A 13,268-nucleotide genomic window follows, 5' to 3' on the forward strand; every position below is an offset into this window, starting at 1 on the left:
AAATGTAAAAGTCTGACAATATAAAATGTTTCCAAGGATGTAAATTAACATAAAATTTTCAACACTGCTTGTGGTAGTAAAACTTGGTACAATCGTTCTGGCTATAGTTTGTAATTATCCAGTCAAGCAGAAAATGCACTTATCCTACGCCTTGAAAATGGTAACCTTAAATACATACCCTGGCCCAGGTATTGGTAAGCATTTTGTGTAAAGGACCAGATTGTAACTGCTTTAGGCTCTGTGGACCATATGGTCTCTGTAATAACTACTCAACTCTTCAGTTGTAGTGTAAAAACAACCACAGACAAAGGTGAATGGCTGTGGAAGTGTTCATATAAAGCTTATATTTGTAACCGGTGGTAGGCTGGATGTGGTCCATGGACTGCAGTTCTGTAGTGTGCCAACTCCTGCCCTAGAGAAGTGTGAGCACATGAACACAAGGAGATATAGGGATCTATCTATCTACCTATTTATGTGACTGGACACAGAAGCATTATTCATAATAGACCTTAACTGTAAGTAACTCAATTGACCATTAACAATAGAATGGATCAATCAACTGTAACACACACACACATAAACATACATACAATGAAATACTATATAGCAAGAAAAGTGAATATACTATAGCCACACAAAGTTAAAATGAAAAGACACCCTATGTTATTAACATGAAGTTCAAAAAGAAACAAAATTAAAATACTCTGTTTAAAAATGCATACAGAGGCCATAAAAAAGAGGAGTAATGGAAGAAAATTATATAGAAGTCAAGTCAGTAGAGAGGAGGAAGGGGATCATGGTTAGGAAATGACAGGGAGAGAAGGTTAAAGGTTTCTAGGATGCTGGTAACATGCTGTTTTTTGATGTGTGTGGTAGTTACATGTGTGTTTCTATTATAATCATTTATTAAACTTTACATTATCATGTACTTAAAAAGAACAAAATTAACAATGAAACAGAAAAAAATTTAAAGAGAAACATCCTTACAAACAACATTGTGATCCCTTGCTAAGATGTTCTGAAGAGTCCAAATATAAATGGCCAGGGAAACACACCTCTCGGGAAAGGAAGCCATGAGTAGCCAAAGCAGAATAAATTTCTGTTTTTAAGCACCAAATTTAAAAGAAAACAACCAACCACAGTAAACTTACCTGGTATTCCTGGCTGGCCTGGATTTCCTGCCACACCTTGTATGCCTTTTTCACCTACTGGGCCTGGAGGGCCAAAACCAGGAGGACCCATAGGCCCTATATTCCCTGGGAGGCCTGGTAAACCTGGGTTCCCAGGGGGACCTCTTTCACCCTTAAAAGTAATTCCACCCTAAAAAGGGAAAAGGTTAATACAGAAACATATAGATACAACAACTATCTGTAGTTTGGTACTGAATACAACTGGGGAAAGGATATAGCCATAAATAGTTCTTAAAAGCTATGTAAATGAGTGGTATTATGGGATGGTATGTGTGGTCATTCCACTTAACTCATTCCTCCAACAAATATTTTTGGGCTCCTACTATGTGTCAAATGCTGATGATACAACAGAAAATAAAAATACACAAAAATCTCTCTGACTTTATGCCGCTTATATTTTAGTGTAAGTCAGAAAGGTCACAGTCTAAAAAACATTATAAAATATCACTTCCTACCTAAATATCCTGGGCTGTGTGTTATGTACAAAATGAGATTCTGCATTTATGTTAAATCCTTCAGTTCCGTGTCACATTTAACATGGTTATCTACTCGTACTAATCTCTAAGCTTACTATATAGATATTGAAAAAACAAGTTAAATTGCTGGTTATGAGGTTTATTTATTTATTTATTTTGAGACAGAGTCTTGCTCTTATTGCTCAGGCTGGAGTGCAGTGGTGTGATCTCGGCTCACTGCAATGTCCACCTCTGAGGTCCAAGTGATTCTCCTGCCTCAGCCTCCCAAGTAGCTGGGATTACAGGCGTGTACCATCATGGCTAATTTTTGTATCTTTAGTAGAGATAGGGTTTCACTATGTTGGCCTGGCTGGTCTCAAACTCCTGATCTCAGGTGATCCACCCACCTCAGTCTCTCCGAAAGTGCTGGGATTACAGGCATGAGTCACATGCTCGGCCGTGAGGTTTACGTAAACCCAGGGAAAGATATGTCGGGGGTAAGGGTTGGGGAACCTCATACTGACTCATAAACATCTTAGCTTCCTGCCTACCTATTCAGAGAAAATATTATTCAATATTAATGGGTTAGGAAGAATAAGTTTACGAAACAAGTGAAAGAAAAGAGCAGTGAAGAAACCGTACATAATCAGTAACAATGTACCATCACTATACGGTCACGTTATTTTAAGCCTTGATTGGCTGTTTATTTCAGCACTAGGTCGGTCCTTCGAATTAACTTAGGAAACATTCTTAAGTGAAAATTTAACACCACAAAACCAAAAATATCAAACCAACTCACAGGCTCTCCTTTCGGGCCAGGAAGCCCTGGCAATCCATCTTGTCCAGGAGTGCCAGGTAAACCAGGAAGCCCTGGAGCTCCAGGAGAACCCAGCTCTCCTTTGTCACCCTTCATTCCTGGAAAAGTGAGGATATCACCAGGTTCACCTTTAGATCCAGGAAAGCCTGGAGCACCTGGAGCTCCTGGAATGCCCTGAAGTGGACAAGGAAAAAAAAGAAAGGGGGGAAAAAGAAGAAAGAGAAAGAGGAAGTAAGTTTCTTTTTTTCTAACACTTTCTTCTCTCCAGTTGATCCCTTCAAGCCATCTAATAACATGTAATGTACAAAGGGTTGAATCAAGTGAGGCATGGGAGTCAGTAAAAGTCAAAAAAATCAAATAAATTACAACTTAATAGGAAAATTAAATTATATGCGTGCATACATATGACTAATTGAAAATTAATGTGTAAAATGGCTTCCTTCTACTTCGTTTTGTTTTATAATATACTCAAAACTTACAGGTAATCCTTTGGGACCAGTTGCTCCAGCTTGTCCTTTTTCACCTTTCTGTCCAGGAAAACCAAGAGATCCTAACAAATACACACACACACACACACACACACACACACACACACAAACACAATAATGTAAACTTTGATCTTGAATTCCTGACAAAGCTCATACAGAAAGCATCAAGATAGAAAGTCAAGTTTTTAAAATAAGAACCTCATTCAGTCCCGTTTATGTTACATTTGTATTTTCCCTTTATGTTCTTGAAATGAGATAACCATCCTTTCTTTTAAATAAATTTAACATTTCATGTTACATGCAATATTGTATCCTAAGAAACTTCCAACTCCAAAGCAGTCTTTCTCAGATCTTGCAATTATCAAGTACTATGCACAACGTTTCCTGGGTTCCTATGATGTTCCCATTGCCAAAGGTAGAAAAAGACAATAAAAATGTCTCAATATCTTTGTTCTGACTTATGCGGTTTCCCTACACCTCACCAGTCCTGTCTCTGGTTTGTCATTCCCTGAAATTTGGTTTATGAGAAACATTTGTACCCCAAAGACTAGAGGAAATATAACTAAGGCAGTGGTTTTCCAAATGGAAACCTGGACCAGTGGCATCATCACCACCTGGCTACTAATTAGAAATGCTGATTATTGAGCCTTCACCCAGGTCTACTGAATCAGAAACTTTGAGAGTGAAGCTCAGCATTCTGGGCTTCAATAAGCTCTCCAGGTGATACACTCCCAAGTTTGAGAACCACGAGACTGGAGGTACAAGGCTAGATTAGTAATGTCCAATAATGTCTATAAGATTTGTTGAAAGTATTCCCAACCTTCAAAGCAATTGGTATCCCTAGTAGACTCACTAGATAGAAAGGTAAGAGAGCTGGTGTCTATTCTCAGCCCGTTCTCAGACATAAAGTGTAATTTCAAGAGAAAATTGGGATTTCCTAAGGGGCAGTTAAATGAAACAGTTAAGAGTCTGACAGATCTCAGAAATAGTTTTGACTAGAAAGGGGGATAGATGAGTTATATATAGAGAGAGGAATACTGGAAGTTGACTACCAAACTCCAGTAGAAGCCCTGTTCCTGAATGATAACATGTAATTCATCCCCAATGACTGGAAGCTCTGCCACTGGAAACTATACTCAGGGGCTGGGCATTATGAACTTTTCTCCCAATAATCTGGAAGGAAGAAGTCTAACTCTGCATAAGTTATTTTCTTCTCCATATGAAAAATGGGGAAGATATATTTCCTGAAATAATATTGCTGAAATGTTTTAATAGAAAATATTGGTAGCTTCAAGTATTAGAAACAAGAGCACAATTAATTTGATAACAAATAGAGGCATTTCATACTTAATTATTTATAGATATGAGTGACTAGCTATAAAATGAGGAACTGACAACATACTAAAAGTATAAGATCAACCAAATCTAGCCAAAAAGTATTTAGAACATTGCCCTGAGGCAGGATGGTTTACCTGGAGGACCTGGGAGACCTGGCAAACCAGGTTGACCTGGAGGCCCTGAAATACCAGTTCCAATGCAGTTGAAGCAAGTGTCACCTTTGTCACCTAGTGAAATCATAATAACAAATGTTACTGCAAGAAGTACATATACCTTCTATAGGTAGGTTCTAAAAATGTCATCACTAAGGGACAGCATTTCCCCTTAATGCTGTGATTGGAGAAAGCTATATATTGAATCAATTTATGACAAATAAATTACTGAGTGCTTACTGTGTGCCAAGAACTGTTCCAGATGTTTATGTTACATTGGTGAGCAAAAGAGAAAAGTCAAGGATAAAAATTCATGTCATCATGCCTCATATTCTACCAGACGGAAGGGATAATAATCAATAAAAGAAATAAATTATCAAATTTTACATATGAAATATTTTAATATATTATTAACTATACTCAGGGTGCAGTCACTCATGCTTATAATCTCAGCATTTTGGGAGGCTGAGGCAGGCTGATTGCTTGAGGCCAGGAGTTCAAGACCAGCCTTGCCAACATGGTGAAACCCCATCTCTACAGAAAAAATACAAACACTAGCCAGGCATGGTGGTGCATGCCTGTACTTGCCAGGAGGCTGAGGTAGGAGAATTGCTTGAGCCTTAGGAGATTGAGGCTGCAGTGAGCTGTGATTGTACCACTGCGCTCCAGATTGGGTGACAGAGCAAGACCCTCTCTAAAAAAATTAAATATATATGAAATACATAATATACTTTTAAAGATGATGTTTTTATAGGAAAAATAGAGCTAGTTAAGTGGTATTGGGTATGCCAGGGAAGAGGGGGGTGTTATTTTAAATAGAATGGTCAGTATAGACTTGATTGAGAAGTTGATATATGATAAAACTTAAAGGACATGGCGTGTGCTTAACGAGTGTAGAACATTCCAAGCAGAAAGAATAGCCATATTTGGTATATACAAGGAACAACAAGCAGATCAGATTGATAGAGCAGAATGAGGTGGGGAAAAAGGTCAGAAAGTTGAGAGTTTATAGCAAATGGCATATCAAGAAACATAAAGGCTGTGGTTTTTATTGTAAGTGAAATGAAAATCTAGTAGAAAAAAATTAAACAGAAAAGCAACATGTTATATTAAGTTTTTAAGGGATGACTGTAGCTGCTATGTTAATAGCCTCTAAAGGCAATGATGGAAACAGGGTAACCACTTAAGTGGCTACTGTTAACAATCATCTAAGAGAGGGATGGTGGTAGCTCATCCCAGAGTAACTGCAGTGAAAATGATCAGAACTGGTTAGATATCTGAAAGTACAGCCAATGGGATGTTCTCATGGATCATATACGAAATACAAAAGAAGAGCGGAATCCAGCATGACTCCAGTGTCTTCAGCATGAGCACCCAGAAGGCTAACATAGCCTGCTTTTTAAGTAAGAAGCATAAGATGTGAGTGGAGCAACTAAGGGGAGGAGGTGGAAGAGATCAGCACTTCACTTTGATCAGGATATCAAGTTCAAAATGTTGACTAGGCAAGTGGATATACAAATCTAGAGGAAAAGAGTTATATCTGGATAGGAGACATAAGTTTGTAAGTCATTGGCAATTAGGTGGTAGTAACAGTCACAAAACTGAATAAATGAGTTTAGATAGAAAAGAATAAGGACTAAACCTTGAAGCATTTTAAAATTGAAAGTTGGGTAGAAAATTCTAAGATGCATATAAAAACGCAAAGAACCTAGGATATCCAAGACTTATAATAAAGCCACAGTAATTAAGATAGCATGATATTGGTACAGGGAGAGACTAATGAAACAACAGAATAGAATAGAGCAGTCAGAAACAGACCTAGACATATACGATCATATAATCTCCAAAAAGTGCTAATGCAATTCATTGGGGTAACTGATGATATTTTGTTCTATAGTACTGAGTCAACTGGATATCCACATGGGAAAAATGAACTTTGATCCCTACTCCAAACTGTACACAAAAATTAAATGAAGATAGATCAAAGATGAAAACATGAAAGGTAAAACAATAAAGTGTATAGAAGAAAACACAGGAATATCATCAGGCCTTTGAGAGAAGCGAAGATTTCTAAAACAGCATAAAAAGTGCTAACAATAAAACAGGACATTAATTAATTTGATTTCATTTAATTAGTAACTTTGTTAAACAAGTTAATAAAAGAGAAGATAGTTGTAATACATATATCCAATAATCACATTAACAATAAGGATAGGCACTTTATAAAAGAGAATATAAAAACCCTAAGAGAGTAGCTCATAATCAAGTCACTAGGAAAATGCAAATGAAAATAACTTTGGTACACAGTTTGGTAATATCTATTAAACAAAGCCTATACCTACCCTATAACCCCACAATTCAATTCCTAGGTATATCCCTAACAAAAATTCGTGCTTATGTCCTACAAAAAATACATGTACAAGAATATTTATGACAGCTTTATTCACAATAGCTCCAGACCAAATGTCCATCAGCGTTAGACTACTGAGGTAACATGCAGTGGAAACCCAAAGAATGATGGAAAAATACTGTAACAAACAAAAACGTAGATATATCTCACATATATTTAATGAAAGAAACCAGACACAAAAGAGCTCATACGGTATAATTCTATGCATATGAAGTTCAAGATTAGGCAAATTAATGCATGCCAGAGGATGAAATCGTGATTACCTTTGGGGGATACTAAGTAGGGAGGACGAGAGTCTTCCAGGGTCCTGAAAACGTCCTATATTTTGGTTTAGATGCTAATTACATGGATACACATACTTGCACACACACATATATGTACACCAGAGAGGTATGAAAGAAAACAGGAAATGGCATGTACTGAAAGCCAAGGGATGAAAGTGTTTAAAGAAGGCAAAAAGCCAGAAGAAAAAGGACAGACCTGACATTTGGCTTATCAGGATAATAGACTGCTGGTGACTGAGCAGCATCTGTGGAGTGGTAGGCAGTGGTAAGTTAGGGGAAGAGGAGAATACCTGCAAGTAATGAGCAGAAAATTCTCAGGAAGTTTTGCTGCAATTGGGAATAGAGAAATAGAGAAGCAGTTGGCAGGGAATGTAGGATTGCCCTACTTTTTAGATAGGTGAATAAAGCTTATTTGTATGCTCCTGGAATGATTGAGCAGAGAGGGAAAAATTGGTGATGTGGGAGAGACAGAAACGCCTAAAAAAAATTTGGGGGGAAATAAGAGGGAATGAGATCTATTGTATAAATAGAATAACTGGCTTTAGATAGGAGCAGTAACAGTAATAGGCAAGAAGGGAGACTATATGGTGGTGGCAATCAGTGAAAGTTTGCTTGTTATTGCTTTAACTGGTCAGTTAAGAAGGAAGCAAAGTCAGAAAAGGGGAGAAACTGTTAAAAATTTGAAAAGAGAAGATAAAGTGCAGGCCGAGAAAACGTAAAAATTTGGACTATGCTTTTGGTACAAGTGAGTACAATGAAGTGAGAGAAGGGCGAAGGAATCATGGATTTATGAATTGAATTGATTACAGTGATTGATCATGGAATTTAAGTTAGTTTAAGAGGTAATAAAGGACATGGAAAAGTTGAGTGTTAGTCAAAGTGGCTAGGTTTCAGTGGGGTTGGAGTATTGCTGGAGTCAGGTTACTAGTGGTAGTAAGCTAGAAAGAAGAGAGTGATCCAAAAAATGGGATGCATGAAACCAACATCATGCAAGTATAACACTATTAGTAATGAGATGGTGTTGGAGTATGACCATGGGAGTCAGTGGCTAAGGTGTGACAGAGAATACAAGGTATTTGGCTGATGATCTGAAAGAATGAAAAAAATGAAGGAATGAATATATTTGGAGATCAAAACCTTTCACTCCTTGTTCTCCTTGGAGTCCTTTATCGCCTGGAGATCCCGGGGGCCCTGGAGGGCCTGGTTCACATATCTCATCGCCTGAATAAGATAAAGGACACCAAGCTAATTGTTTTGAAGTATCCAGAGGATTAAACAAAAAGAAGTCCTGACCAGTTAGAAAAAGACCTATTTTCAGTTACTTCGCTGAAGAAATACAAGTACCTATAAGCAAAGGAAAATACGACATTGCTGATAAACACTATCTGAAGAGCAAATGTAAACATTCAAGAACCACCAAAAACCAAAAAGTAGAAGCAGTAGTAGAATTTCTTAGATATCAGAAAGGCAACAAGTGAGGACAACCTTTAGCTAGATTTACTTAGAAACAAAATAAACAGAAACAAAAATAGAACTTAATAGGAGAATAATATAGCTTACTAGGAGGGATGTGAGGGCCAGGAGGGCCGGGAGGCCCTGGAAGCCCAGGAGCCCCAGGCTGTCCATCAAGTCCAGGAGGTCCAGGCATGGAAATTCCAGGTGGTCCTTCATCACCTTTCTGACCCCTTTCCCCAGGAAATCCAGGGGGGCCAGGAGGACCCATAGCTGCAGTCCCTGAGATTCAAAAAAGTGAACAAAATGATCTCATTTTAGAGATGTTACTTTAGTTTTCATTGTGACATTGGATAATAAGATCTTCTTTTAACATATAATTCTGGTTGTGTTATTTTTTCCTTTTTTATGAGAAAAGTCTGAAAAAAGGTTGAAAAGCTTCAAAGAATATAACAGTTTGAGGGTAAGAAATAATAATTTAAAGTAGCTTTATTCCTTTTGGAAATTACTAGTAACCCCATCCTTTGACACTATGATCTTATAATCTTAAAAATACCAGAAATTCATTAGCAAGAGAAAAAGATATTTCAAAATGCCCAGATAAATGGCTCTGTTTCCGGACATTCTTCTGTTATACTGGTGATTCATGCATCATGAATCACCACTTTCTAATTACTACAACTTTATAATGTTTTAAAAATTGCTGAGGAACACTTATAGAACACTTTTGAGTTACTACAACTTTATAATGTTTTAAAACTGCTAAGTAAAATATGCTTCTCTTTGTTCATTTTTAAAACCATCATGGGGAGAAATGCCAGATATAGGTGAGGGGACGGAAGGCAGCAAATCACACTGCCACATGTGTACCTATGCAACAATCTTGCATGTTCTTTGCATGTACCCCAAAACCTAAAATGCAATAAAAACATTAAAAAAAACAAATTTACTTTTCTAAATAAATTTTAGAATCAATTTGTCAGTTTCAATTTCAAAATCCAGTTGGAATTCTGAATGGAATGAATTGAATTTAAACATTTTTTTTTGGTAGAATCAACTGTTTGTAATTTTGGTTTTTCACAATGAGTAATAATTAAGTTTATCTCTCCATTTATTTAACAATTCTATATTATTTAATGATAATTTACAAAATTCTTCAAAGAAGTCTTATACATGTTTTGTTAGGGTTATTTACGGATTTGTTTTATAACTAATGCGAATTTTAATACTATTATTATTGTGAAGCATATTTTTTTTCTCTTTTATGTTTGCTGGTGAAGAGGGAGGCAAATTAAGTATGCTACTCAGATCTGGCCATCTTGCACACATATTCTCTTTAAGTTCTCATAATTTGTCAATTGATTTTTTAAAGCTTTCTAGTAGATAATCAGATGGTCTCTGAAAAACCAAAATTTGGGCTTTTTCCTCATTCTTACAACTATTTTTTCTTCCAGATTTAGTGCATGGGCTAGGATCTCCACTTTCAGGACGAACAGCATTGATAACTCTAAGTATCTTTATCTCATTTCTGACTTGAATAACAATGTTCCTGATGTTTCATCACAAAGCATGACATTTCCTGTACATTATCAGGACTGTACAGGAAATGTCATGCTTTGTGTTAGCTTCATCAAGTTAAGGTAATTCTCTTTTAATTCTAGTTTAAGTGGTTTAGCTTTCTTTTAAAAATGAATGCGTATCGAATTTTATTGACTGATTTTTCTGCATCTATTCGCCTGTTCTCTTTTACTCTGTCAGTGTAGTCAATCATAGTAACCTCAAACCATCCTTGCAATCTTGGAGTAAAATCTACTTGATCATAATATCATACAATTTAATATGCTTCTGAATATTTAGGATTATTGCTACTACATTCATAAATTAAACTGGGTTATTTCTAGTGTTATCTCCTTGGTGGTTTAGTATCAATGCTATTAAACTGACTTTTTTTAAATGCTCTGAAAATTGTTTAACATTTTGGCATTATCTGTTCTTTGACAACTTGGTAGAACTCATTTGTAAAATGATAAAACCACCCATACAACCAATGTGTTTTCATGGAGATCTTTAAAATTTCAAAATCTTCTATGGTAATTGATCTACTGAGATTTCCTACTTTCTCAAAACAATTTTAACTAATTTGTTTCCTGTTTGATGATAAATTTATATTTCATCCAAATTCAAAATATTTTAACACCTATTTATAGTTTTCTTCTAATTTAATATTTTAATTGTGGTACTCTTTTTCTTTACTGATTGTTTTTTATCATTATCTTGATTGTATTTGCCACGTTTTGTTAATTTCAAACTCTTCTCACTCAAAATATCATCTTTTATTTTCCCTATTTAACTACATTTTCTTTGTTTGTTTTCTATTTATTAATTTTTATTTTTATCTTTATCAAGTTTTTCCTTCTATTTGGGCTTGTTTCTTTTTTCAAAAACTTGAGTCTTTTCATTTTAGTCTTTCTAACGTTTTGATAAAGGTACTGATTTGGCTATGTTCAATGAGTTTTGACATGAGGTGCTTTCATCGTTGTCTAGGATTATAGTCTATCATTTCCATTTGTTTCTTTTTTATGTCTAGAGCTATTTATATTGTTTCTTAATATACAATTATAAACATTTTTGGTGATTCTGTTGTAAATTTCTCATTTTATTTTGCTGTAATCACAGAGAATGACATGCATGTAATTTTTTTTTATTGCATTTTAGGTTTTGGGGTACATGTGATGAACATGCAAGATTGTTGCATAGGTACACACATGGCAGTGTGCTTTGCTTCCTTCCATCCCCTCACCTGTATCTGTCATTTCTCCCCATGCTATCTCTTCCCACCTCCCCACCCCCCCGTCCCTCCCCCATTTCCCCCCAACGGATCCCAGTGTGTAGTGCTCCCCTCCCTGTGTCCATGTGTTCTCATTGTTCAACACCCGCCTATGAGCGAGAATATACGGTGTTTGATTTTCTGCTCTTGTGTCAGTTTGCTGAGAATAATGGTTTCCAGGTTCATCCATGTCCCTACAAAGGACGTGAACTCTTTAAATATTTATTTTCTGTTCTAATAGAGTGAATTTCTTTAAATATTCCATGCATGTTTATAAAGAATGTATATTCTCTGCTGCACATAAAATATTTCTCTTTCCCCCATATATACAGCTTGATTGTGTTGCTCAAATCATTTATGTCATTATTTTGCACCTACTTGATATGTTGGGAATTTGCCAGTTTATTTCTTACAGGCTATCAGCTTTCACTTATACATTCAAAGCTATATTGCTAGATACCTAAGGATTCATAAATTTTAAATCATTGTGATATGATTTATCTATTTATCCATATGAAATGTCTGTCTTTTTTTATTTTAGATTCAGGAAGTACATATGCAGCTTTGTTATTAATACAGGGACGTATTGCATGATGGTGGCATTTAGCCTTCCAGCGAACTCATCACCCAAATAGTGACCATGTACGCAATAGGTAGCTTTTCAGTCCCCCCACTTTGGGAGCCTCCTATGTCTATTGTGTCCATGCATACCTATTGTTTAGCTCCCACTTCTAATTGAGAACAGGTGGTATTTGGGTTTCTATTTCTGAGTTATTTCACTTGGGATAATGGCCTCCAGCTGCATTCATATTGCTGCAAAGGACATGATTTCATTGTTTTTATGGCTGCATAGTATTCCATGGTGCATATGTATCACATTTTCTTTATCCAATCCACTTCTGATGAATACTTAGGATGATTCCATGACTTTGCTATGGTGAATACTATTGCAATGAATATATGAGTGCAAGTGTCTTTTTGGTAGAATGATTTCCTTTGGGTAGATACCCAGTAGTGGGATTTCTGGGTGGAATAGTAGTTCTACTTGCAGTTGAGAAATCCAAACTGCTTTCCACAGTAGTTGAACTAATTTAAATTTCCACCAACAATATATAAGTATGACCTCTACATTCTTGCTCAAATCTGTTATTTTATGACTTTTTAATAATAGCTATTCTAATGTGTGAATTAGTATCTCATTGTGATTTTAATTTGCATTTATCTGCTGATTAGTGACATTGAGAATTTTTTCCTGTTTGTTGGCCACATGTATGTCTTATATTAAAGAAGTGTTCTGTTCGTGTCTTTTGCCCAGTTTTTAATAGGGTCATTTTTTTTCTTATTAAGTTCCTTATATTAATAGATTCTGGATATTAGTCCTTTGTCAGATGCATAGTTTGCAAATATTTTCTCCTATTCTATAGGCTATTTACTCCACTGATTGTTTCTTTTGCTGTGCAGAAGCTCTTTAGTTTGATTAAGTCCCAATAGTCTATTTTTGTTTTGATTGCATTTACTTTTCAAGTCTTAGTCATAAATTCTTTGCCTTGGTCAATGTCCAGAAAAGTTTTTCCTGCATTTTCTTCTAGTATTTTTATAGTTTCAAGTTTTGCATTTAATTGTATTTCATACTATATTAGAATTGCTAAACTCGCCTTTTTATTTATAGCATTTGCCAAATATATATATTGCATTATTTTCAGATTATCTCTGTCACTTTGCTTTAGATGTGTCTATTGTACACTATATATAGGTATTTTTAATTTCAATTTTATTTTAGTCAGTGTCTTTTTATCAGTGTTCAGTTCTTTCAAATTTGTTGGAGTTCCTGACTTATTTTTAACTTCTTTTTGTC

At 35.7% G+C, this 13,268-nt stretch overlaps 1 protein-coding gene across 2 annotated transcripts in view; it reads right to left on the minus strand.

Moving 5' to 3' along the window:
• The window catches only part of COL4A5 (collagen type IV alpha 5 chain), a 243,291-nt gene that overhangs the window by 82,105 nt on the left and 147,918 nt on the right, over positions 1 to 13,268 (minus strand). For both annotated transcript variants that reach the window (XM_003935864.4, XM_074391651.1), the window contains exons 21-26: positions 8,695 to 8,868; positions 8,272 to 8,355; positions 4,423 to 4,515; positions 2,942 to 3,012; positions 2,445 to 2,636; positions 1,152 to 1,320 (exon numbers count right to left, since the gene is read on the minus strand). In XM_003935864.4, the coding sequence (XP_003935913.1) occupies positions 1,152 to 1,320; positions 2,445 to 2,636; positions 2,942 to 3,012; positions 4,423 to 4,515; positions 8,272 to 8,355; positions 8,695 to 8,868 (783 nt within the window). The remainder of the gene's footprint in view (positions 1 to 1,151; positions 1,321 to 2,444; positions 2,637 to 2,941; positions 3,013 to 4,422; positions 4,516 to 8,271; positions 8,356 to 8,694; positions 8,869 to 13,268) is intronic.

This window comes from Saimiri boliviensis, chromosome X (assembly GCF_048565385.1).
Source record: "Saimiri boliviensis isolate mSaiBol1 chromosome X, mSaiBol1.pri, whole genome shotgun sequence".
Classification (NCBI taxonomy): domain Eukaryota; kingdom Metazoa; phylum Chordata; class Mammalia; order Primates; family Cebidae; genus Saimiri; species Saimiri boliviensis.